The sequence below is a fragment of the Hemitrygon akajei genome, chromosome 15 (assembly GCF_048418815.1).
Source record: "Hemitrygon akajei chromosome 15, sHemAka1.3, whole genome shotgun sequence".
Classification (NCBI taxonomy): domain Eukaryota; kingdom Metazoa; phylum Chordata; class Chondrichthyes; order Myliobatiformes; family Dasyatidae; genus Hemitrygon; species Hemitrygon akajei.
Window position 1 is genome coordinate 15,156,548 of NC_133138.1, and position 27,971 is coordinate 15,184,518.

Here is a 27,971-nt window from a genome sequence, read left to right on the forward strand (position 1 = left end):
CTTACTCCTTTTTTGCAGCCGTGACACTATCTCTGATCAGCAGTGCCTCACACCCTCCTCTTTTGACTCCCTCTCTGTCCTTTCTGTAACATCTAAAGCTTGGCACACATCCTTCTAAATTCCAGCGAGTACAGGCCCAGAACCATTCCTCTTTTGATAACCCTTTCATTCCCGGAATCATCCTTGTGAACATCCTCTGAAATCTCTCCAATGCCAGCACATCTTTTCCTGGATGAGGAGCCTTAAATTGTTCATAATACTCAAGGCAAGACCTCACCAGTGCCTGATAAAGCCTCAGCTTCACATCCCTGCTCTATTCTAGACATTTTAAACGAATGCTAACATTGCATTTGCCTCCCTCACCACCGGCTCTACAGGCAAGTTAACCTTTAGGATGTTCTGCACAAGGACTCCCAAGTCCCTTTGCATCTCACATTTTTGGATTTTCTTCCCCATTTAGAAAATAGTCTGTACACTTACTTCTACTACCAAGTGCATGAACATGCATTTTTCAACATTGCATTTGATTTGCCACTTTCTTGTCTATTCTCCTAATCTGTCCAAGACCTTCTGCAGACTGTTTTCTCAACACTACCTGCCCCTCTACCAATCTTTATATCATCTGCAAATGTAGCAACAAAGCCATCTATTCCATCATCTAAATCATTGATATACAGCATAAAAAGAAGTGGTCCCAACACCAACCCCTGCAGAACACCATTAGTCACTGGGAACCAACCAGAAAAGGATCCTTTTATTCCTACTCACTGCTTCCTACCAATCAGCTAATGTTCTAAACATGCCAGTAACTTTCCTGTAATACCATGGGCTCTTAACTTGGTAAGCAGCCTCATGTGTGGCATCCTGTCAAAGGCCTTCTGAAAGTCCAAATCTACAACATCCATTGTGTCCCCTTTATCTATCCTACGTGTAATCTCCTCAAAGAGTTCCAATAGGTTCATCAAGCAAGATTTTCCCTTAAGGAAACTATGCTGACTTTGTCCTATCTTATCCAGTGTCACCAAGTATTCCATAACCTATTCCTTAACAATTGACTCTAACATCTTCCCAGACACTGAGGAAGGGCTAACTGGTCTATAATTTCACTTCTGCTGCCTTCCTCCTTTCTTAAAGAGTGGAGTGACATTTGGAATTTTCTAGTCCACTGGAACCATGCCGGAGTCCAATGATTTTTGAAAGATCATTACTAATGCCTCCGCAACCTCTACTGCTAATTCTTTCTGAACTCTAAAGTGCAGTTCATCTGGTTCAGAAAACCTATATACCCTTAGGTCTTTCAGCTTTTTGAGCAACTTCTCCTTTGTAATAGTAACTGTAACTCTTCCTTCAACACCTGGCACACTGTTTCTCCAGCCTCATTTTCTAGTGGTCCTATATCCACTCAAATCTTCTTTTTAAAAAAACTTGAAAAAATGTTTACTATCCATTTTGATATTGTTTGCTAATTGCTTTCATATTTCATCTTTTTCCTCCTAATGATTCTTTTAGTTACTCTGTAGGTTTTTAAAAAGCTTCCCAATCCTCTATCAAACTGCTAACTTTTGCCTTGATGTATACCTTCTCTTTTGCTTTTACATTAGCTTTCACTTCCCTTGTCAGCTACCAGATGTACTATTTTGCCATTTAAGCATTTCTTCGTTTTTGGAATACATCTATACTGCACCTTCCTCATTTTTCCCAGAAACTCAAGCCATGTTGCTCTGTTGTTATCCCTGTCAGCATCCCCTTCCAATTTACTTTGGCCAACTCTTCTTTCATTCCACTGTAATTTTCTTTACTCCACTGAAATACTGCTACATCAGATTTCACTTTCTCCCCATCAAATTTCAACCATATTGTGATTACTGCCTCCTAAGGGTTCCTTTACCTTAGGGTCCTGAATCACCTCGTGTTCTTTACATAACAGCCAATACAGTATAGCTGATCCCCTAGTAGGCTCAACAAACTTCTCTAAAAAACCACCTCACAGATATTCAAAAAACTATCTTTCTCTTGAGATCCATTACCTACTGATTTTCCCAATTGACCTGATTGTTAAAATCTCTCGTGACTATCATAACATTGCCCTTTTGACAAACCTTTCCTATTTCTCATTGTAAGCTGTGGCAGACATCCCAGCTACTGTTGGGAGGCCTGTTTTTAACTGCCACCAGGGCCCTTTTACCCTTGCAGGTTCTTATCTCAACCCACAAGGATTCAACACCTTCCAATCCTACGTTACATCTTTCTACTAATTATATACCATTATTTACAGGCAATGCCACAGCACGCCCTCTGCCTACCTTCCTGTCTCTCCAATACAACATGAAACCTCGGATATTCAGCTCCCAACCATAACCATCCTTCAGCATGATTCAGTGATGGCCACAACATCATACTTGATAATCTGTAAAAGTTCATCAAGATCATCCACCTTATTTCTTATATTCCGTGCACTGAAATATAACACGTTGAATACTGTTTTTGCTACCCTTTTTGATTCTGCATCCCTAATAAATCCAGGGACTCACCCTGCTGGCTGCAACTTTGTCCTATCATCTGCCTCCCATTTCTGACAGTCTGACTGCAAACTATCTTTTCTTTTTTACCCTCTGTCCTATCCTGGATCCCTTCACTCCAGTTCCCACTCCACTATCCAATTAGTTTAAACCCTCCGCAACAGCTCTAACAAACTTGCCTGCGAGAATATTGGCTCCTCCTGGGCTCAGATGCAACATGTCACTTTTGTACAGCTCATACAACCCCCAGAAGAGACCCAAGAACCTGACGCCCTGCCCCTGCACCAGCTTCTCTGTCTTGCATTTATCTGCCAAATCATCCTGCTCCCAACGTCACTGGCACATGGCACAGGTAGCAATCCAGAAATTACTAACTTGGAGGTCCTGCTTTTCAGCCTTCTGCCAAGCTCTTCAAATTCTCTCTAAATTCCCCACAACAATATCCAAAATGGATTACTTATTATTGTGGGAAATGGCCACAGGGGTACAGGACAGAATAGCCCCATCTGGCCCCTTGAACTACGCAGCCCAGCAACTCCCGATTTAACACTAGCCTAATCATGGGATAATTTATAATGGCCAATTAACCTACCAACCAGTACATCTTTGGACTGTGGGAGGAAGCACGCATGGTCACGGGGAGTACGTACAAGCTCCCTGCGGACAGCAGCGGGAATTCTCCAGCTTTCTGTGAGTGTCACTCAAGATTTCCAGCATCTGAAGAATCTCTTGTATCTCTTAACGGCAGAAAATGTAGTTTTCAATGGCAACTGGCTACAAACAGATTATGAAAACATCTCAACACACATCCACTTTAAACAAAGAGACCGTCATGGTAGGCTTTGCTCTGCCTTTCAACAAGATCATGATGGATCAATACCCTCTTCCCATGTCACTGTATTCTTTGATTCCTGCAGTAGTAATATACTTGTCTCTTTCTAAATACATTTAATGATTTGGCCTCAATTGACCATGAGATATAACAGATTTAGGCCATTTGGCCCATTGAGTCTACTCTGCCATTCCATCACAGCTAATTTATTACCCCTCATTCTCCTGCCTTCTCTTCTAATCTTTGACACCCATACTAATCAAGAACCTGTCAACCACGGTTTTAAATACACCAACAACTAAGCCATTTATGGAAATGAATTCCATAGATTCACTACCGTCTCGCTAAAGAAGCTCCCCCTCATCTCTGTTCTAAAGAGATGCGTTTCTATCCTGAGGCTGTGCCCTCTGATTCCTGCACTGCCGTCTATGATCCCTTCAAAACCAACCAGGATTTTCTGAATCCAAGAATGATTATAATGTCACCATGACACCACAAAAAAAAACGTAATCCAGTAAGTTGTCAATATTCAGGAAGTCTATGTTTGCTTTTTCATCCAGGGTATGTTAAGGCATATTTTTGAACATTTGAAATCAAAATAAAAAATACAAGAAATATCCACTTATAGAGGCAACTCTGATAACATTATTTTTCTTCCAGCTTACCAGTTGGCAGCCCCAAGGTGAAATATCTGCCTGGACCAGGGTTGAATTGGACGATCCGATTCCGGATATATTTTGCAGCCCATTCACTGGCTTTGGTGTGGTCCTCCAATATAACCAATTTCATTGCTGTTTTCTTGAAGAATTGAGGAGCAGCAAAGATCAAATCACTTTCTGCCAAAAAGCAACATTCAAGCATAGTCAGTATGTTGACAGGAGTAGTTAGTTAGTTAGTTAGTTCCGCCTGTTGCACCACTGGTGTTTAGGGCAGCTATAAAGGTATTCTCCATTGCTGTTTCCATTACAACAGTCAGGGTTGTCAGCCGTGAACTGAACTCCTGAACCTGGAGGACTGGTGGGCCACTCTTAGTCTGGTCCCTACCCTTTGACGTGTCTGGCATGGGGGACCCTCCCACAACTCAAAGCACAAGGCCCTGACTCCACCCAACATAACTCTCCAGGCCTTCTGCGGCACACAGTCCTCCAAAGGTTCTGGTCCTCCTGGCGGTGTTGAAAGGAGGCAGGCCACAGGGGATGCGTGATTTTTGTTTAAACTGCAGGTCAGGCGGTGCTTAAGCCAGTCTTTTCAGATTCAGGAATCTGGCCACCTTAACGAAATAACATCACAAACTAGGCAGCACTGTGGCACAGCCATCAGAGCCACTGCCTCACACAGCCAAAGACCCGAGTTCATTCCTGACCTCAGGGGCCATCTGTGTGAAATCTGCACATTGTCCAGGACCAAGCATATCCCCCCAGGTGCGCCAGTGTGCCACTACATCCCAGTGGTGTGGAGTTTAGAGTGTCAACTGACCACTGCGTGCAGCCAAGTGAAGGACTGGGGACGAGGCGGGTGGGGAATGGGAATGCAGTTAGAATAAACATTTGGATTCATGAAGGATTTGTGTAAATGGATAGCCAATGGTCAAATCTCGGCAGTGTGGAGGATCAGAGGGATTTTGGGGTCTGAGTTCATAGGACACTCAAGGCTGCTGTGCAGTTTGACTCTGTGGTTAAGAAAGCATATGATGCATTGGCCTTCATCAATCGTAGGATTGAGTTTAGGAGCCGAGAGGTAATGTTGCAGCTATATAGGACCCTGGCCAGACCCCACTTGGAGTACTGTGCTCAGTTCTGGTCGCCTCACTACAGGAAGGATGTGGAAACCATAGAAAAGGTGCAGGGGAGATTTACAAGGATGTTGCCTGGATTGGGGAGCGTACCTTATGAGAATAGGTCGAGTGAACTCGGCCTTTTCTCCTTGGAGCGACAGAGGATGAGAGGTGACCTGATAGAGGTGTACAAGATGATGAGAGGCATTGATTGTGTGGATAGTCAGAGGCTTTTTCCCCAGGATGAATTGACTAGCACGAGAGGGCACAGTTTTAAGGTGCTTGGAAGTAGGTACAGAGGAGATATCAGGGGAAAGTTGTTTTTTTTAAAAAACAGAGTAGTGAGAGCGTGGAATGGGCTGCTGGTGATGGTGGTGGAGGCAGATACAACAGGGTCTTTTAAGAGGCTTCTGGACAGGTTCATGGAGCTCAGAAAAAAACAGGGCTATGGGTAACCCTAGGTAATTTCTCAGGTAAGGACATGTTCAGCATAGCTTTGTGGGCCGAATGGCCTGTATTGCACTGTAGGTTTTTTATGTTTCTATGTTCTTCATAGGTCAGAGGGCTTATTTTCTGTGCTGAATCTCTCCCGATTCTAAAAAACTGTTCAACATTGAAGAAAAACTAACAGAAACTATTGGTTTTTCCTCTAAATTAGTTCTTACAAGTAAACAGGAAATTCTAGACAAGCCCTGGACATTTCAATCTTAAAAAAAAACTGGATTGATCTAAAAAAAATTACAGAAGTAGGCTCTGAATGTTTAGAACTGATTTTAAACAAATACTTGCCCATCTGTACAATTATGCAAAAAATTCCTAGCAACAAGTCTACATTAGTTAACTGAGAAATAAACGAGAATAAAATCTAAAAAGGGGAAAGACAAGGCTGCAGGTTCTCGGATCTGGTTCAAAGCCAGTGTTCCAACTGATCACCTGAAATATTTAAAACTTTTTTTAAAAACAGGGTCGTGGCTACTGGCTAGAAGCAAAAACAAGACAGAGACGCATGGAGCATTCGTAGTCTGCAAGTTCGAAAGCGATACCACAAGCAAGGATATTATTTCTCTCATCAGCTCCTGAGAGGGGCCAACCCGCTCTCTGAACTTATTTCTAATGAGGTAGTAATTGGTGTGCGGTGCTGTTGCACGCTGCCGTTGGATTTCCCTCCTTCGGCGCTATCTAAAATCAGCAGGTTTCGCTCAGTCGGCAACTACAACAGCGGGCAACAAGTGCGTGACTCGGACTCGTGTCTCTGCATCCCCGCCTGTCCTATATTCGCGATATTGAAGGTGCACCGGCACTCGCAACCCCGGGCAGTCACACTACACACTGGCAACACTGAAGCTCTTCTCACCAGTGCAGAATATGCAATTCGGGCACTGCATTAAAACGGACCGTGCAATGAATTGTACAAATCGAAGTATAGCTGAATGCAAAGCGGGGGGGAGGGGGAAGTGAACATTGCCGAAAAGAAAAACCATACTGACAAAGTGAACCAGTCACCCACACAAGTCAACACGAAATTAATCTCGCCATTTCGGGGTAATATGGAATTCTAAATGCTTGTGCACAGTAGATTAAGAATCCTTCCTATTGCTAGACGCGCCTCTCAAGAGCCAATCACAGTGTTGAGCGGATCTGAAAAACTCAGTGCGTGAACAATATATTTTATAGCGTGAATTACTGCAATAAAAAAAACGCCGATAACGCGGTAGTCAGATCACAAGAGCACATTAAATACTGTAGAATGCCATCAAGCCAACTCAGTGAAAGGCCAAGCACGAAGACTGGGGGGGTACCACAGCGATGAGACTGCAGCCGATTTGCAAAACAATATTCACTCCAATTAGGAACTGAAAAATGCATCACCATTCTCCTCATTATCGGGATTACTCCTCGGACTTCCATTAACCGATCTCTTATCGTGCAACAATTACCTAGGCCAAACTTTAAGTTTGTGTTTTTAATAGGTCATGATGTGTGTACAAAAATCACCGTCAGAATCGGTTAGCATCTTACCCCCTGAAGCGACAGTCTTTATTTTCTACCGGATTCTTCTCCATTATCACGCTACAGAAAACAGTCATATGACTTTAATGTCGGTCAGATGATCGGCGGGGAAAAGTGAGGGAAACCAAAGCTTTGAAACGTTTGCCAGGCGTCACTGGAAATCATTAACCCTTTGCACTGAAGTTTGACAGGAGTTCAACGTAACTAATAAATTTAAATTTTCCGCACAATAAATAAATCTGCTTCATAGAGCTATCAAAGGTATTTGTTTTAATTTAGAAATATGCTAGGTGTTGAATTTTGCGTTTGTCGCCATACAAAATAAATTGATAGCAGACAGTCCTGTGGTGTTGTCGTTTCCAGATATCCTTTGGAATTACCAGACGACCTGAAGGTAAGATTGAGCAACAGATAGAAAATGCTGGAGGAACTCAGCAGGTCAGTCAGCGTCTATAGGGGCAGGAGATTTTTGGACATTTCGGGCTGAACCCCTTCATCAGGACTGGAAAGGAAGGGAACAAAAGCCAGAATAAAATGTGGGGAGACGAAGAGTTCAGGTGAGTAGCCAACAACCTGATAGCATGAACATCAATTTCCCTAGCTTCCAGTAATTTCTCCCCCTCCCCTTCTCTCTTTTCCCATTGCTTCCCCTCACGCCCCTTCTCCTCATCTTTTCTTTCTGATGCCCCACCTACCTTCCCTTTCTCCCAGGTCCAATGTTCTCCCAGCAGATTCGTTCTTCAGACCTTTACTTCTTCCACCTATTACCTCCCAGCTTCTTATTGCACCTCACCGATCACTTGCCAGCAGTGGTGAACTACATATACCTTGTCTGGACACGCCCCCCCCCCCCCCCCCCACTGACTGCTCCTGTGGCTCCTCCCACAGACCCCGGTATAAAGGCGATTGGAGGCACTGCTCCCCCCTCAGTCTCCAGGATGTTGTGTGGTGGTTGCTTGCTGCTGATGGTGCTTTCTTCCAGCCAATAAGAGCCTACCTTAACTCACATCTTCGAGAGTTATTGATGGTGCATCACCAGCTTGCACTCCTTCTGTTCCTCTCACCATCTTATTCTGGCTTATGCCCCTTCCCTTCCCTTTCCTTTCCATGCCCGATGAAGGGCCTCGGCTTGAAACATTGACTGTTTTATTCCCCTTCATAGATGTTGCTGGACCTGCTGAGTTCCTCCAGCATTTCATGTGTATTGTTCAAGATTTCCAGCATCTGCAAGAATCTCTGGTGTTTATGAAAGTAAGATTGCTCTTTCTTCCACTCCATAAAGTACAAGAGTCAATCATGATTGAAATTTCTGGTACATTGTTCTAGAATTACTGTGATATTGTGCCCAACTGACATGGCACATAATAAAACTCTATAAGATTGGTTAGCATGACTTATCACACACAAAACCATGCTGACTATCCTTAATCAGTCCACATCTATCCAAATACTCATATATCTGGTCCCTTAGAATACCTTCCCACTACTGACGTCAGATGCACCGGGCAGAACATAGTCATGATGGCGTTAAATGGCAACTCCTTTGCTTGCATCTTCAAAAGCAGCTTTATTTCTATCTTTGATATCTCTTTTTTACCCTTTCAAGTTTTTTTTTAAGACCCTGACCTGGAGTTACACTCTGACCTCAGTTCTTTGCAGGAATAGCACTCACTTTCAGGGCCTCTTGACCGGCTGCTTTTTGATATCCTAAGGATGCAGCCTGGATGACTAGCACGCCTTTAGAGTGCTGGATTTTGATGGCTCTGAAAACAGTCTGATTCAAGGCCGGTGCCCCTGACTGAGGCATTGCAGGAGAACACCGAACATCAGGAGTAGCAGGCTAGCTGTCGGAGACCTGAGTTCTTTGGGCACAGAGCGTGGAAAAAGCGATGCATCAGACTTAACATCATAAATCGGTGAGTTGTTTGTTATGTCTCCTCTCTTGCTGTGAAACAGGGACACCTCTTTTTCCCTTATCAGGGAGAGAGAGCCTACATTATGTCAAAATACCAGGTGAACGAGTAGTCTTTGGGGTACTGCAAGTCTTCTGTCTTTATTGATGCTTTGCTGCACACTTGAGTGCTCGGTGGAGGGCACCAATGCTTTTTTGCTGGTGGGGGGGTGATCGTTGCCTTGCTGCCTGTGCATGGGAAGGGGGAGCTGGGGGGTCTTTGGGGTTCTAATGTTTAACTGTCATTCATTCTATGGGCACTCCATTTTTGTGGATGTTTGTGAAGAAAAAGAATTTCAGGATGTATATTGTACATATTTCTCTGACATTAAATGTACCTATTGAAACCTATAGAACCTATAATTTGATCATGTGTTTACCATTGATCATTTGCCCAAGAACTTTGAATATACCAGACATGTCTGTTAGAACTAAGCATTCATATAACTGGCAACATTTCTGGGAACATGAAAATGAAAGTAAAGGCAAAATGATAGTTAGTCAAAGTGAAATCAATTGTGAATACAAGAAAGCAAACTTACAGATAGAGGTAGGCTGAGATACACAAGTTACTTTAACAGACCTTCCAAAGTGATCCAAGGTAAAGGGAGCTAATATAACATTTTGCAGAATCGCTTCCGGAGATAGCAATTAAACTTTGTACCGGAACCAAATGTAAAACATTAATTGTTATGAATAAACAATGGCTTCAATAAATTTGTTACAATATTCTAACTCTGACACATACGTTGATTTGGCATTAGTTAACAAAATCAATGTAATTTATTGAATATCACTGACAACATTTGAGTATGTTTGTAAAGTCACCACACAAATGCAAATAGTTTCTAAACAAAAACACCAGTTTTTCAGCTTGCGCACTACATCAGTGTTAATGGTACATGCTGTACATACACGGCAAAGTTAGAGCTCTAAAATTAAGCCCATGGCACAGCAGTGAGTTGGGGGGTTAAAGCAAGATATGTGAGGACATCTGCTATTCAAATGCGCAACACACACAAAATGCAGGAGGAACTCAGCAGGTCAGGCAGCATCTATGGACCATGAAATCACAAGACATAGGAGCAAAATTAGGCCATTTCTCCCATCGAGTCTGTTTCATTCCACCATCTTATCATGGCTCATTTATTCTTCCTCTCAACCCCATTCTCCTGCTTTCTCCCCATAACCTTTAATGTCCTGACTAACCTGGAACCTATCAACATCTGCTTTAAATACAGTCACTGACTTGGCCTCCACAGCCATCCGTTGCAATGAATTCCACAGATTCACACCCTCTGGCTAAAGAAATTCCATCTCATCTCTAAGTGGATGCCCCTCTATTCTGAGGCTGTGCCCTCAGGTCCTAGAACACCTACACCTACTATAAGAAACATCCTCTCCACCTCCATTCAGTCTAGGTCTTTCAATATTTGTTAAGTTTCAATAAGATCCTCCCTCATTCTTCTAAACTCCGGTGAGTACAGACACAGAGCTATCAAACACTCCTCATCCATTAACCGTTTCATTCCCAGAATTATTCTCGTGAACCACCTCTGGACCCTCTCCAAATGCTAGCTCATCTTTTCTTAGATAAAGTGCCTAAAACTGCTCATAATACTCCAAGTATGGTCTGACCAATGTCTTATAAAGCTTCAGTGTCACATCTTTGCTCTTATGTTCTAGTCCTCTCGAAATAAATGCTAATATTACATTTGCCTTCCTTGCCACTGAACTGCTTAACCTGCAAGTTAACCTTTTGGGAATCCTGCACAAAGGGGAACAAACATTTTAGACGAAGATCCATTATCAGGACCTTTCATTAATTACTGAATTTGGAAAAGTCATCATTTTTGATTAGTAATGCTAAGTAATTTTCTCTCCTTTTATTCAGAAAAAGGTTTAATAAAGAGGCTCATATTTCTGTCCTAATGCAAGGTTTTGACCTGAAATGTTGACTGTCTATTTCCCACATAAACAGGACACTTAACAGTACAGAACAGAAACAGGCCATTTAGCCCACAATGTTGTGCTGAAGTAATTAAATTAGTAATCAAATGCCCAACTGAACTAATCCCTTCAGTTTGTACAACGTTCATATCCTTCCATTTTGTGGACATTCATGTCTCTAAGAGCCTCTTGAATACCCACAACATATTGGAGCAGAATTGGGCTATTCAGCACAATTCCCAATGAACTCCACATATTTACCACCACGATTGTATTTATCTCCAACACCAGCTAAAACACGTACCCACCTCTCTGTAAAAATACTTGCCCACACTTTTCCTTTATACTTGCCCCCATCTCACCTTAAATGAAAACTTTCTGGTACTAGACATTTGCAGTAAGAGTGCTGTTCAGCCCACTGTTTCACCAGCAACTTGTTTATGACTTCAGGTTTTAAAATCTTCAGTCTCTTGTGTCCCTTGCACTTTGTCCTTTTACCTTCAGCAAATTAATATCCATCAAAATTCAAAGGTTAAGAGAGCAGCTAGATATTTCATGACTCATTGTAATTAACTTTAAGGACATTCTGCAGATAACAGCAAGTGGCGGTGCTTGGTTTAACTGAATGGAGGGGTGGAGCGCCAGATTTGTCCAGCATGGCAGTAAAGAGCTTGAGATGGGAACTAGGAAATGCAGCCTTGCATAGCCTGAACACTAAGCTGGGAAACGACAGGTGACAAAGGTTCCTGAGAATGAGGTTACAGTCCTCCAAAGCCACATCGACTTTGAGAGACCTTGTGCAAACTGTGATGCTCCACTCACCAACTCTTCACCCCACCCCCCCACCTGCTCTGGTATTACCTCCAGTAGAATTCTATCACTCCTTTATCTACCATTGAAATTAATAAATTACTTATAGTAATATTACAATAGACCAACATTTACTTCTTCAGAAATCTTGATAAGTTTGGGATCTGGCTCACTCTTTAGTCCAGAACCAGAACCAGGGTTCCAGAGTAGGATGTGGGCCAGAGGCAGGGTTTGGAGCACAGCCAGGGCCAGTGTCCAGACTTTGGATAACTGAGCTGGTGGTTTTGGAGCTGGTGTCTAGAACACCAGGGTCAGGAACGTGAACAAATTTGTGGCCAAAGGCAGGGTCTTAATTGTTTGTACAATTCCTGAAAGATGCCACTGATGAACCACGGCGATGTTCTGCACACTATGTACAATACTTCCAAATAAACCTCTTTTGTATTTGTCTCACTGCAATCTGCAGCATGTAATTGCCCTTTAAGCAATGTTTTCTTATATCAACTTAATGGTCTACAGATTTCACGATCTTCAGAAGGTCTCACAGGACCAAGCAGTTACGACATCTTTAAGCGGATGAAGTCCATTGCCATGGCCGGAAGCAAGGCAGGAGTGGGGGATGTTAAGCCAGGCTGCAACAGAGAGGAATGAGACCCCCTCTGCCTGGCATCTTGCTAGCAAATGTGCAGTCACTGAAGAACAAAATTGAAGACCTCATGGCAAGATTACTGTATCAGGGAAAAGAGATAGTTGTACTATGTTTGAGCGAGATGTGGCTTTTTCCAGCATGCCAAACACAACAACCAAATCAGACGGTTTCTCGGTTTACCGAATGGACTGAATTGCCAATTCATGATTGGAGGTGTGTTTCATGATGAGCTCCCAGTGGTGCTCCAATATGGCAGTTTTGTCAAACTCATGTTCCCCTGACCTCGAACACCTAATGGTCAAATGTCATCTGTTCTATTTACCTACAGAGTTCTCCATAATCCTGACTGCAGCTTGTATACCACCAGTGGCCAACTATAATCAAGTGCTTAAAATACTGCATAACGTTATCTCCAAACAAGAAATAATTCATCCCGAAATATTTCAAATCATGGTCAGGGACTTCAATCAGGCTTGTTTGAAGGAAACCCAGTTCAATTACCGCCAGCATTATAACCTGTAGCACCAGAAATCCCAAGACATTTGACCACAGTTATACTAAGATAAAGAATTCCTACTGTTCCATGCCCAGACTACAATTTGGTAAATCAAATCACTTGGCTGTCCTTTCCCTTACTGCATACAGGTGGAGGCTAAAGAGAAAAATTCCACAGATTAGAACAAGGAGGTGGTTGTAGAAGGCAGAAGGGCAGCTATGAGATTGCTTAGACAGTGGATTGGGCCGTGTTCAAGGGCCCATCTGTGCATCTGAATGAATACACCTTGGTTGTCACAAACTTTATGAAAATTTGAGGTAATATCGGCCTTTTCTCCTTGGCGCAACGAAGGATGAGGTGACCTGATAGAGGTGTATAAGATGATGAGAGGCATTGATCGTGTGGATAGTCAGAGGCTTTTTCCCAGGGCTGAAACGGTTGCCACAAGAGGACACAGGTTTAAGGTGCTGGGCAGTAGGTTCAGAGGTGATGTCAGGGGTAAGTTTTTTTACGCAGAGAGTGGTGAGTGGGTGGAATGGGCTGCCGGTAACAGTGGTGGAGGTGGATACGATAGGGTCTTTTAAGAGATTTTTGAATAGGTACATGGAGTTTTGAAAAATAGAGGGCTATAGGTAAGCCCAGTAATTTCTAAGGTAGGGACATGTTCAGCTGTGTATATGGCCCCTTGGTCTACTTGCTTTACACTTATGACTGTGTGACTAAGCACAGCTCCAATATCATTTTCAATTTTGCTAACCTCACCTCCTTCTCAAGGGCAACTAGGGCAGGGCAATAAATGCTGGCTTAGCTGGCGACAGCCCCATCCAATAAATGAATAACTATTTTTTAAAAATTCTCAAAACCATTAAAAGTGAATTTGGCTGTCCCCTATGCAACTTAGCCTCAGACTTACCAGATACAATACATCTGTGTAACATTGATAAACTTGAGGCACACTGCCAACTTTTAATATTAGTACTTCAGTCCTCTACGTCTTTGCATGTAGGAAATCAAAACTAAGCAGTACTGCAACTGAACCAGTGGTGGGGACAAACATTTAGTTTACACCGATGTTACAATTATTAATAGTAGATCATTTAAATCTCAGGATGAAATCAGTTTTAATCTACTATAAGTAGGTAAAACAAAGGACCAAAGAATCAAACTTCATGATAAAGCCCAATCTTCACCTTCTTTTATACAAGGAAATTCTGTTTGAAGCACCTCATGCACTCATTCTGTAAGAGAGAACGATTAGCTCTATTTGTCACGTGTATATCAAAAGATACAGTGAACTGCTTTGTGTAAATGGCCAACACAGTCTGACATTTGCTGAGGGCAGCCCATCAATGTGAGCATGCTTCCAGTGCCAACATAGCATTCTCACAACTAACCCTAACTTGTACATCTTTGAAATAAACCAGAGCACCCAAAGGAAATCCACTTGGTCTTGTGGAAAATGTACAAACTCCTCACAAACAACGGCAGGAATTGAACTACCATTATCTTCTGTAGCCATGTTGGAATATGTCGCAACAGTATTACTTCACAGCTGTTTTTTTCACAAAAGAGATCACTTCACGACAAAAACTTTTCTCCAGAAAATGACTTTGTTTCTTTAAAAAAAAATCACCACTCCTGAAATTATTTACATCTGAGTTATCCTAGTTGAAACTACATACATACGTAAGGAAACAAAATAGCCAGGGGTCAGCCCATTCAGTTCTCCTGTTATGAAATACAGTATACTCTGTGAAAATGAGTGCTACATGAATATTTTAATAGATGGGAAATAAGGCAAGAGCAATTAAAACACAAGTCAAAAGGTCTGGTGCACTCGTAAGTCCTGAGATAAATCAGGCTAGTAATATTTGTACATGGTGCATGAGGATGAACTTCATAAGCACATCGGCAAGATAATTTCTATGTCAATCCAGAAAGAGCTTTAAGTCATTGTAAAGGGATTAAAGGAAAAGTGGGTCAAATTAGCACATTGCTCCATCAAGCACAGCCCACATGAATTAGAGCTTTTTGCAAGTTGTGTTTTTCCAAAGGGTATCACATGGACTTTGTAAATAAATTACTCCTACTGTTGAAACTCAAAACTGGTAACAGCAGCAACATTCAGTTGTAAAAACATTCTGTGGTTAACCGCAGAGATGGCTGCAGGATTTGATTGACAAGAACAAATCAATAAAGAAAATTAGCACACAGCATTTTACATAGCATTAATAAACAACAAAAATTAACAGATGTAAACACAATCGGTGAAAGGAGAAGTAAAACTAGTCAGTGGTTAACCTTAGGCCAGATCTGGTTCTCTGGTCCAATTCATTACAGATCGTCTACATCATGGAACTCACAGTCCCATGGGAGGATTCGTTTGCTGAAGCGTATGAAAGCAATAGACTATGCTGTACAGATCTAGCAGCTGAAACTCGGTGACAGGGCTGGAAAACCAAAGTTTGTCCTGTGGAGTGGGTTGTAGGGGATTTATAGCCACATCCACCATCAAATTGCTGAAGGAGCAAGAGATCCATGGTCAGACTATACAGCAAACCATTAGAGCCACATCAGAGGCTTCGGAAAGAAGCAGTCAATGCTTTGGATCAAGTGAAAAGACGTCTCTTGGGCTCCAACATAGCATCAAGAGAGTGGGAAGACACAACGGGGCAGAGGGTGACTCTGGGGTGCCAGAAGTCATCGTAGAGCCCTCCACAGATGTAGTGGTCTAATTGATGAAGCATCAAGGAAGGAGGGTGCCCACTTGAAAACCTCTATATGTCAACCCTGTGCCACTCCCAACATCAAGGCAAGTCGAGGAAGTGTTCACAACCCACTGGCATGAGGGATATTAACATCTTATCCTATGTTTTTTGATCTTGATTAACTGGACCTGTCCAGTGACTGCTGTGAAAGGGCAGTTAATGAGACGGGAAGACCTTGAAACAGCATGGAAAGACAGTTGACAGGAGGGAATAGACCACAATGAGTCTGTCATGGGCTAGCTACCCATAGCAGCCGTCCTCAACGCTGTTTCGACATGTTGGAGACACCCGTTAACAGCTATGAGAAGGCAACAAAGGAAGATGAGCAGGAGTGGGAGCACAAGATGGCTCAATGACTGATTTTGCAGCTACAGACCTAAGAGTGGAATCTACCATGAATAAAGAGAGCACTGCACAAGAGGCTACCAAAACACCAGCAGCAGTCATGGGACACAAGCATCGGGTGTGCATCTGTGGGTGGGAGAAAGTAACATCAGAAAAGGGGTTGAAGATCCATCAAGGGAGGAAAGGGTGCTTGGGGAGCAGGGACAGAGGCCCTGCATTGACCAAGTACTTATTGTGGTCAATCAACTAAGTCAAGTGAAGCACAGGAACCGGACACAAAGCCAAAGTTCACAGAGCATCAGCACCCCTGCCACTAAGGAGGTTAGCACAGAAATCCTTGCTGAGGGATTTACCCCACCACCAACACCTCCCAAGGAGAGAAAGATCAAAGGGCACAGATTGCTCCTGAAGTGACCCAAAACTGCTGAGAAGAAAGAGTAGGAAACCATCAACAATGACCTGATGAAAATTTTGAATCAATTAAAAGGAACAGCAGAAAAGGCATTGGATGCTACGGGGAAGAGTGGTGTGGAGTCAGCACGAGGAAGAGTGGAAAAACATCATCACCACCAATAAAGTCCGGGAGGCAACAGGAGATTGAGTGACTGGTTGAAGGAAGGAGACAGCTGAGGTAGCAGTGGAAGAAAGCCCCAGACAGTGAGGGGGAAGGCCTCAACCAACTTCAAGCAGCCATCAAGAGCCAGCTGACAAAGTTGTGAAGAGCTGAGAATATAAAGAATCTAAGAAAAAACAAACAAGAATGTAGTTCTACAAAGAACCTTTTAAGTTCATTAAAGGTCTCTTCACACCAGGAAAAAAAATGGAACTTTGAAAACATCAAAGTAGGAACTGGAAGAGCACCTGGAAAAGATTCACACAGACTTGAAAAGGCAGGAACATTTGATCATTCTATTCAACATCCCAACAATTCAGCCCCCCACCTACCACCCAGATTCTGACCCTCCAAAATGGAGAGAAGTAGAGAAGGCAGTTCAAAGGGCAAGAGCGGCATCTGCTTCTGGGCCTAATGAGGTACCGTATAGGCTTTATAAGAATGCACCGGATGTCTTGCAGTTTCTCTAAAGACTCATGAGGGTAGTGTGGCAGTGTCCTGATTCCATAAGAAAAGGATGTAGAAAGCATCAGTGAGTTTCGACCAATCTGGCTTCTGAACTTCGAGGGGAAAATCCTCTTCACTGTAATAGCACAGAGGCTGGCCAGCTACCTGGAGAGAAACAAGTACATTGATAAGTCTGTACAGAAAGCAGGAATTCCAGGGTTCTCTGGGTGTTTGGAACGTACAAGCATGAAACGGCACCAGATCCAAGCAACAAGGAAGGACAAAAGAAATCTTTATGTGATTTACCTGGACCTCACCAAAGTATTTGGCTCAATTCCCCATATACTCCTCTGGGAAGCATGTGACTTCTTCCAGATACCAGAGTCCATCACAGCACTGGTGAAGCTGTACTTTCAAGATCTGCAATTGTGCTTCACAACAGCAGATTTTACCAAACCATGGCAGAGACTGGAAGTACATATTATGGCAGGTTGCACGATCTCACCCCTGTCCTTCACAGTGGCCATGGAGGTCATTATCAGGGCTTCAAGATGGGTGGTAGACAGTGAAAGAACAAGTGCTGGACTTCCTCTCCCTCCTATTAGGGCGTACATGGACAATACAACAACACTGACCACTCCTGCAGCATGCACTGAGAGATTACATGGAAAGCTGCAGGAAAACATCAAGTAGGCCAGAATGAAAGTCAAACCCAGCAAGTCACGAAACATATCCATAGTCAAGGGAAGGCTGAAAGAGACAAAGTTCTTCATCTGTAATGACCCAATTCCAATAGTGTCTGAACCGCCTGTCAAAAGCTTGGGTAGATGGTACAATGCCAGCCTCACAGACTAAAGCAACACATGCAGGTGCATCAACTAAAGCAATACATCACCAACAGTGATGACAAGACCGTGCTGCCTGGAAAACTGATGCTCTGCTGCTTATAGTTTGGACTCCTACCCCGGGTGATGTGGCCACTCATTGTCTATGAAGCTCCACTAATGACCATGAGGGAGATCAAGCAAACCCTCACATTGTGTCCCAAAGTGCATCAGTAACATCAGCCTCTGTGGTAAAGGAGTCCTTGAACTACCTTTCACTGGCCTTACAGAGGAACTCAAGTGTTTTAAGGTGCGTCTACAGATGACACTCAAAGACTCTTGTGACAAGAGCATCAGTAACTCAGCACGGACCTTATCATCTGGGCGGAAATGGACCCCAGCTGATGTGGTGCAGCAAGCAACTGCAGCACTTAGGCAAAGAGACATTGTGGGGCAAATCCAACAGGGCAGTGGCGGCTAGGTCTGGCAGCAAGGGAACCCACCTGGTATAAGGCCACAATTCCAGAACAAAGTCAGTGGTTAACCTTAGGCCAGACTTGGTTCTCTGGTCCAATTCATTATAGATAGTCTATATCATGGAACTCACAGTCCCATGTGAGGATTAAGTGGCTGAAGCGTATTAGCACAACAGGCTACACTATGCAGATCTAGTTGCTGAAGCTCAGCGATGAGGCTGGAAAACCAAACTTTGTCCTGTGGAGTGGGTTGTAGGGGATTTATAGCCATATCCACCTTCAAATTGCTGAAGGAGCAAGAGATCCATGGTCAGACTCTACAGCAAACCATCAGAGCCACACCAGAGGCGGCGGAAAGAAGCAGTCAATGGCTTTGGATCAAGCGATAGAACGTCTCCTGGACTCCAAGTTAGCATCCAGAGAGTGGGAAGTTACAACGGGCAGTGACAATGGCACACCAGAAGTCATCATCTACAGATACGTAGTGGGTTAATCAATTAAGCATTGAGAAGGAGCAGGAGTGGCCCAGGAGGGAAGGAAAAGGAGTGGGAGAGCTATAGTGATAGGGGATTCGATTGTAAGGGGAAAAGACAGGTGTTTCTGCAGCCGCAAACGAGACTCCAGGATGGTATGTTACCTCCCTGATACAAGGGTCACGGATGTCTCTGAGCGGCTGCAGGACATTCTGGAATGGGAGGGTGAACAGCCAGTGGTCGTGGTGCACATAGGTACCAACGATATAGGTAAAAAACGGGATGAGGTCCTACAAGGTGAATTTAGGGAGTTAGGAGATAAACTAAAAAGTAGGACCACAAAGGTAATAATCTCTGGATTACTACCAGTGCCACGTGCTAGTCAGAGTAGAAATAGGAGGATATTTCAGATGAATACGTGGCTTGAAAAATGGTGCAAGGGGGAGGGATTCAAATTTCTGGGGCATTGGAACCAATTCTGGGGGAGGTGGGACCGGTATAAACAGGACGGTCTGCACCTGGGCTGGACTGGAACCAATGTCCTAGGGGGAGCGTTTGCTACTGCTGTTCAGGAGGCTTTAAACTAATGTGGCAGGAGGATGGGAACAAGTGCAGAGAGACAGAGGGGTGTAAAATGAGGGTAGAAGCAAAAAGTAGTAAAGTGAAAAGTAAAAGTGGCAGGCAGGCAAATCCAGGGCAAAAAGCAAAAAGGGCCACTTTTCAACACAATTGTATGAGGGCTAAGAGTGTTGTAAAAACAAGCCTGAAGGCTTTGTGTGTCAATGCGAGGAGCATTCATAACAAGGTGGATGAATTGAATGTGCAGATAGTTATTAATGAATATGATACAGTTGGGATCACAGAGACATGGCTCCAGGGTGACCAAGGATGGGAGCTCAATATCCAGGGATATTCAATATTCAGGAGGGATAGACAGGAAAGAAAAGGAGGTGGGGTAGCATTGCTGGTTAGAGAGGAGATTAACACAATAGAAAGGAAGGACATTAGCCTGGAGGATGTGGAATCGATATGGGTAGAGCTGCATAACACTAAGGGGCAGAACATGTTGGTGGGAGTTGTATACAGGCCACCTAACAGTAGTAGTGAGGTTGGGGATGGCATTAAACAGGAAATTAGAAATGCGTGCAATAAAGGAACAGTAGTTATAATGGGTGACTTCAATCTACATATAGACTGGGTGAACCAAATTGGTAAGGGTGCTGAGGAAGACGATTTCTTGGAATGTATGCGGGATGGTTTTCTGAACCAACATGTCGAGGAACCAACTAGGCCATTCTAGATTGGGTATTGAGCAATGAGGGAGGGTTATTTAGCAATCTTGTCATGCGAGGCCCCTTGGGTAAGAGTGACCATAATATGGTGGAATTCTTCATTAAGATGGAGAGTGACATAGTTAATTCAGAAACAAAGGTTCTGAACTTAAAGAAGGGTAACTTTGAAGGTATGAGACGTGAATTAGCTAAGATAGACTGGCAAATGATACTTAAAGGGTTGACGGTGGATATGCAATGGCAAGTACTTAAAGATCACATGGATGAACTACAACAATTGTTCATCCCAGTTGGGCAAAAGAATAAACCAGGGAAGGTAGTGCACCCATGGCTGACAAGGGAAATTAGGGATAGTATCAAATCCAAAGAAGAAACATATAAAGTAGCAAAAAAAAGTGGCACACCTGAGGACTGGGAGAAATTCAGAGACCAGCAGAGGAGGACAAAGGGCTTAACTAGGAAAGGGAAAAAAGATTATGAGAGAAAGCTGGCAAGGAACATAAAAACTGACTGTAAAAGCTTTTATAGATATGTGAAAAGAAAAAGATTAGTCAAGACAAATGTAGGTACTTTACAGTCAGAAACAGGTGAATTGATCATAGGGAACAAGGACATGGCAGACCAACTGAATTACTACTTTGGTTCTGTTTTCACTAAGGAGGACATAAATAATCTTCCGGAAATAGTAAGGGACCGAGGGTCCAGTGAGATGGAGGAACTGAGGGAAATACATGTTAGTAGGGAAGTGGTGTTAGGTAAATTGAAGGGATTAAAGGCAGATCAATCCCCAGGGCCAGATGGTCTGCATCCCAGAGTGCTTAAGGAAGTAGCCCAAGAAATAGAGCATGCATTAGTGATAATTTTTCAAAACTCCTTAGATTCTGGATTAGTTCCTGAGGATTGGAGGGTGGCTAATGTAACCCCACTTTTTAAAAAAGGAGGGAGAGAGAAACCGGGGAATTATAGACTGGTTAGTCTGACATCAGTGGTGAGGAAAATGCTAGAGTCGGTTATCAAAGATGTGATAACAGCACATTTGGAAAGAGGTGAAATCATCGGACAAAGTCAGCATGGATTTGTGAAAGGAAAATCATGTCTGACGAATCTTATAGAATTTTTTGAAGAGTGGATAGGGGAGAGCCAGTTGATGTGGTATATTTAGATTTTCAAAAGGCTTTTGACAAGGTCCCACACAGGAGATTAGTGTGCAAACTTAATGCACACGGTATTGGGGGTATGGTATTGATGTGGATAGAGAATTGGTTGGGACAGGAAGCAAAGACAGGATCATTCGGGAGGCAGAGACAGAGATAGATAAGAGTTATCGGGAGGTAGTCACACCGAAAAGACCGGAGGTAGGCAAATGGATGACAGTCAAGAGAGGCAGGGGGAGCAGACAGAGAGAGCAGAGCACCCCTGTGGCCGTTCCCATCAACAATAAGTATACCGTTTTGGATACTGTTGGTGGGGACGACCTACCAGGAACAAGTTGCAGTGGTCCTGTCTCTGGCACTGAGGTTGGAACCTCGACTAGGAAGGGGAGGAGGGAAGAGAAGAGAGCGGTAGTGATAGGGGATTCTATAGTCAGGGGGGCAGATAGGAGATTTTGTGGGGAAGATCGGGCATCTCGGATAGTATGTTGCCTCCCTGGTGCCGGGGTCTGGGACATCATCGTCCCTCATACCCTCTGCTCCAAATTGTCTCACCTTACTGTGCCACCTGACCTCTGCGATTGGATTTACAGCTTCCTGACCAACAGAAGTCAGCAGGTAAGGATGGGACAGGTCACCTCGGATATTCGAATCACCAACACCGGCGCCCCCCAGGGGTGTGTCCTCTCTCCACTGCTGTTCTCCCTCTACACCAATGACTGCACCTCCTCCAACCCCTATGTGAAGCTTTTGAAGTTTGCAGACGACACTACCGTCATCGGACTCATCCAGAATAGTGATGAGTCTGCATATCGACAGCAGGTGGACCAACTGGCGCTCTGGTGCAGTCGGAACAATCTGGAGCCGAACACGCTCAAGACAAAGGAGATGATAGTGGATTTCAGGAGACATCCGCCCACTATGTCTCCCCTCACAGTCCTCAGCAGCCCTGTGTCCACCGTGGAGAACTTCAGGTTCCTGGGAACCACCATCTCTCAGGATCTGAAGTGGGAGCAGAACATCAGCTCCATCCTGAAGAAGGCCCAGCAGCGGATGTATTTCCTGCGGCTCTTGAGAAAATACAGTCTGCCTCAGGAATTGCTGCTGCAGTTCTACACTGCAGTCATTGAGTCTGTCCCATGCACCTCCATCATTGTGTGGTTTGGAGCCGCCACCAAGCAGGATAGAACCAGACTACAGCGCACAGTGAGGACTGCCGAGCGCATCATTGGAGCCTCCCTGCCCTCTATTGTGGACCTGTACTCTTCCAGGTTGAAGAAGAGGGCGGGGAACATCATAAAGGACTCCTCCCATCCTGCGCACGGACTGTTTGATCTGCTTCCGTCTGGTAGGCGCTTCAGATCCCTCCAGACTAAGACTAATAGGCACTGGAGAAGTTTTTTCACTACTGCGGTCACTTTGCTGAACAGTTAACTGCCGGTTAACTGTCGGCTAACTATTACTTGGATTGCACTACCTGTATGTATAATCTATATTTTCATTTATATTTATCATTATTATTGTTATGAGCAGAGAGACAACATCTGCCGGAAGTAAATTCCTTGTATGTGCATAGGTACTTGGCGATTAAAGTCTGATTCTGATTCTGATTCTGATCTCAGATCAGGTGCAGGTTATTCTCGAGAGGGAGGGCAAGAACCCAGATATTGTGGTCCATGTAGGGACCAACAACATGGGTAGGATGAGTGAGGGGGTCCTGCGTAGTGAGTTCAGGGAGTTAGGTGTGAAGCTGAAGGGCAGGACCTCCAGGGTAACAATCTCAGGATTGCTACCTGTGCCACGGGCGAGTGAGGCAAGGAACAGAAGGATTATACAGATTAATACGTGGCTGAGAGGATGGTGCAGGAGGGAGGGCTTCAGGTTTTTAGATAATTGGGCTTTGTTCCAGGGAAGGTGGGATCTGTTCCGACAGGACGGTTTACACCTGAACTGGAGCGGTACTAACATTCTTGCAGGAAAGTTTGCTAGTGCTGCTCGGGGGGGTTTAAACTAAATTTGCTGGGGGCAGGGATCCAGAATGTGAGAGAGGATAGTGAGATGAAGAATAAAGGACAGGTGGGGACTACACGGTTCCGGAATATTAAGTGTGTAGTAGAGAAAGGTGAGGCGGAACAAGTGATAAGGAGGACATACGTACAGAAGGATGGTCTGATGGAACATGGAGTTAAATATGCAGAAAGAATAAGTAAATTTAGGAAGGACAACAAAATTCAAGGGGCGTATAGCCCGATGGGAGTTCGGGGAGCTGGGTTAAGCACAATAGGCACCGATTTAAACAGAGAGAGGAGAAATGGGCTAAAAATTCTATATCTGAATGCACCAAGTGTCAGAAATAAAGTGGATGAGCTTGAAGCCCAGGTGCGAATGGGTAACTATGATGTTGTTGGGATACGGAGACATGGCTGCAGGGAGATCAGACCTGGGAAATGAATGTACAAGGGTATACATGCTATCGTAGGGACAGAAATGTGGGCAGAGGGGGTGGGGTGGCCCTGTTCGTGAGGAATGAGATTCAGTCCTTTGCAAGGGGGGACATGGGATCAGGAGAAGTAGAGTCTGTGTGGATAGAACTGAGGAACAGTAAGGGCAAAAAGACCCTAATGGGTGTTGTCTACAGGCCACCAAACAGTAGCATGGATATTGGATGCAAGTTGAATAGGGAGTTAACATTGGCATGTGGCAAAGGTAATGTCGCAGTAGTTATGGGGGATTTCAACATGCAGGTGAACTGGGAGAATCAGGTTGGTGCTGGACCCCAGGATAAGGAGTTTGTAGAGTGTCTACGGGATGCATTCTTGGAACAACTTGTACGAGAGCCGACCAGGGACAAGGCTACTCTGGATTTAGTGTTGTGTAATGAACAGGATTTGATAAGCGATCTTGAGGTAAAGGAGCCATTAGGAGGTAGTGACCATAATATGATAAGTTTTTATCTGCAATTTGAGAAGGATAAGGGCAGATTGGAGGTGTCAGTGTTGCTGTTGAACAAAGGAGACTATGGAGCCATGAGGGAGGAGCTGGCCAAAGTTAAATGGACGGATATCCTAGCAGAAAAGACAGTGGAACAGCAATGGCAGGTATTCTTGGGAATAATGCACAAGGTGCAAAATCATTTCATCCCCCGGAGAAGGAAGGATTCAAAGGGGGGAAAGGGGCCACAGTGGTTGACAAAGGAAGTCAGAGATTGCATAGCATTAAATAAAAAGAAGTATGACAGAGCTAAGGTAAGTGGGAAGATAGATGATTGGGAAATTTTTAAGGAACAACAGAACTTAACGAAAAAGGCAATACGGGGAGAAAAAATGAGGTACAAATGCAAGCTAGCCAGGAATATAAAGGAGGATAGCAAAAGCTTTTTTAGGTATGTGAAGAGAAAGAAGATAGTTAAGAACAATGTTGGGCCCTTGAAGAATGAATTGGGTGAAATTGTTATGGGAAACAGAGAAATGGCAGAAGAATTTAATAAGTACTTTAGATCTGTCTTCACTAGGGAAGACACAAGCAATCTCCCAGATGTATGGATGGGCCAAGGACATAGGGTAACAGAGGAAATGAAACAGATTGACATTAGGTAGGAAACAGTGATGAGTAGACTGATGGGACTGAAGGCTAACAAATTCCCAGGTCCAGATGGTCTGCATCCTAGGGTACTAAAGGAGGTGGCTCTGGAAATTGCGGATGCATTGGTAATCATTTTCCAATGTTCCTTAGGTTCAGGATCAGTTCCTGAGGATTGGAGAATGGCTAATGTTATCCCACTTTTTAAGAAAGGAGGGAGGGAGAAAACAGAGAACTATCAACCTGTCAGCCTAACACCAGTAGTGGGGAAGATGCTAGAGTCCATTATTAAAGATGAAATAGTGGCATATCTAGATAGCAGTGATAGGATTGGGCCGAGCCAGCATGGATTTACCAAGGGCAAATCATACTTGACTAATCTATTGGAGTTTTTCGAGGATGTAACCAGGAAGTTAGACAAGGGAGATCCAGTGGATGTAGTGTACCTCGATTTTCAGAAGGCATTTGATAAGGTCCCACATAGGAGATTGGTGGGTAAAATCAGAGTTCATGGCATTGGGGGGAAGATATTGACATGGATAGAAAACTGGTTGGCAGATAGAAAGCAAAGGGTAGCGGTGAATGGGTGTTTCTCGGAATGGCAGGTGGTGACTAGTGGGGTGCCACAGGGCTTGGTATTGCGACCACAGCTGGTTACTATTTACATAAACGATTTAGATGAAGGCATTGAGAATAACATCAGCAAGTTTGCTGATGATACTAAGCTGGGTGGTGGTGTAACATGTGATGAAGATGTTAGGAGAATTCAGGGTGACTTGGGTAGGCTGGGTGAGTGGGCAGATACTTGGCAGATGATGTTTAATGTGAATAAGTGTGAGGTTATCCACTTTGGGAGTAAGAACAGGAAGGCAGATTATTATCTGAACGGTGTAGAGTTAGGTAAGGGAGAAATACAAAGAGATCTAGGAGTCCTTGTTCATCAGTCACTGAAGGTGAATGAGCAAGTGCAGCAGGCAGTGAAGAATAATGGAATGTTGGCCTTTATTAGAAAGGGAATTGAGTACAAGAGCAAGGAAATCCTTTTGCATTTGTACAGGGCCCTGGTGAGACCACACCTGGAGTATTGTGTACAGTTTTGGTCTCCAGGGTTAAGGAAAGACATCCTGGCTGTAGAGGAAGTGCATAGTAGATTCACAAGGTTAATTCCTGGGATGTCCAGACTGCCTTACGCAGAGAGGTTAGAGAGACTGGGCTTGTACACACTGGAATTAAGGTGATTGAGAGGGGATCTGATTGCAACATATAAGATTATTAAGGGATTGGACAAGATAGAGGCAGGAAATATGTTCCAGATGCTGGGAGAGTCCAGTACCAGAAGGCATGGTTTGAGAATAAGGGGTAGGTCATTTAGGACAGAGTTAAGGAAAAACTTCTTCTCCCAGAGAGTTGTGGGGGTGTGGAATGCACTGCCTCAGAAGGCAGTGGAGGCCAATTCTCTGGATGCTTTCAAGAAGGAGCTAGATAGGTATCTTATGGATAGGGGAATCAAGGGATATGGGGACAAGGCAGGAACCGGGTATTGATAGTAGATGATCAGCCATGATCTCAGAATGGTGGTGCAGGCTCGAAGGGCCGAATGGTCTACTTCTGCACCTATTGTCTATTGTCTAAAGAATGGGAGTATATGGGACCTTTTCAGAATGGCAGGCAGTGACTAGTGGGTACCGCAAGGCTCAGTGCTGGGACCCCAGTTGTTTACAATATATATTAATGATTTAGACAAGGGAATTAAATGCAGCATCTCCAAGTTTGCGGATGACACAAAGCTGGGCGGCGGTGTTAGCTGTAAGGAGGATGCTAAAAGGATGCAGGGTGACTTGGATAGGTTAGGTGAGTGGGCAAATTCATGGCAGATGCAATTTAATGTGGATAAATGTGAGGTTATCCACTTTGGTTGCAAGTACAGGAAAACAGATTGTTATCTGAACGGTGGCCGATTAGGAAAAGGGGAGGTGCAACAAGACCTGGGTGTCATTGTACACCAGTCATTGAAGGTGGGCATGTAGGTACAGCAGGCGGTGAAAAAGGCAAATGGTATGTTGACATTCATAGCAAAAGGATTTGAGTACAGGAGCAGGGAGGTTCTACTGCAGTTGTACAAGGCCTTGGTGAGACCGCACCGAGAATATTGTGTGCAGTTTTGAGGAATCTGAGGAAAAACATTCTTGCCATAGAGGGAGTACAGAGAAGGTTCACCAGATTGATTCCTGGGATGGCAGGACTTTCATATGAAGAAAGACTGGATTGACTAGGCTTATACTCATTGGAATTTAGAAGATTGAGGGGGGATCTTATTGAAACGTATAAAATTCTAAAGGGATTGGACAGGCTAGATGCAGGAAGATTGTTTCCAATGTTGGGGAAGTCCAGAATGAGGGGTCACAGTTTAAGGATAAAGGGGAAGCCTTTTAGTACCGAGATGAGGAAAAACTTCTTTACACAGAGAGTGGTGAATCTGTGGAATTCTCTGCCACAGGAAACAGTTGAGGCCGGTTCATTGGCTATATTTAAGAAGAAGTTAGATATGGCCCTTGTGGCTAAAGGGATCGGGGGTATGGAGAGAAAGCAGGTACAGGGTTCTGAGTTGGATGATCAGCCATGATCATACTGAATGGCAGTGCAGACTCGAAGGGCCGAATGGCCTACTCCTGCACCTATTTTCTATTTTTCTATGAGTGTGCCCACTTTAAAACCACTGCATGTCAAGCCTGTGCCACTCCGAAATCAAGGCAGTCTCAAGCAGGTGCTCATGGCCCATTGGCCACAAGGGATATTAACATCTTATCCTGTATTTTTTAAATTTTCTCCTATTGGTGAAACTCAAAACTGATAACAGCAACAATATTGTTTCAAAAATAATTCCTTTAATCAAAGAGGTCATTTGGAATTCAATGGGCATTTCCTTTATTAGAAAACACTTAAAGGAAATGCCCACAGAGCTCCAAATTCATTTCATGTATTCATTTCATTTCTTTGATATTAACTTATCAA

At 43.9% G+C, this 27,971-nt stretch overlaps 1 protein-coding gene across 3 annotated transcripts in view; it reads right to left on the reverse strand.

The window, feature by feature from the left end:
* Window positions 1–11,490, reverse strand: part of LOC140739175 (glucosamine-6-phosphate deaminase 1) — a 34,672-nt gene extending 23,182 nt beyond the window's left edge. For 2 of the 3 annotated variants that reach the window (XM_073067211.1, XM_073067209.1), the window contains exons 1-2: window positions 7,145–7,254; window positions 4,017–4,187 (exon numbers count right to left, since the gene is read on the reverse strand). In XM_073067211.1, the coding sequence (XP_072923312.1) occupies window positions 4,017–4,140 (124 nt within the window). In that variant the 5' untranslated portion in view covers window positions 4,141–4,187; window positions 7,145–7,254. Of the gene's footprint in view, window positions 1–4,016; window positions 4,188–7,144; window positions 7,255–11,398 lie in introns of those variants that run through there. The other variant, XM_073067210.1, reaches the window with a different exon arrangement.
* Window positions 11,491–27,971: the final 16,481 nt, after the last annotated feature.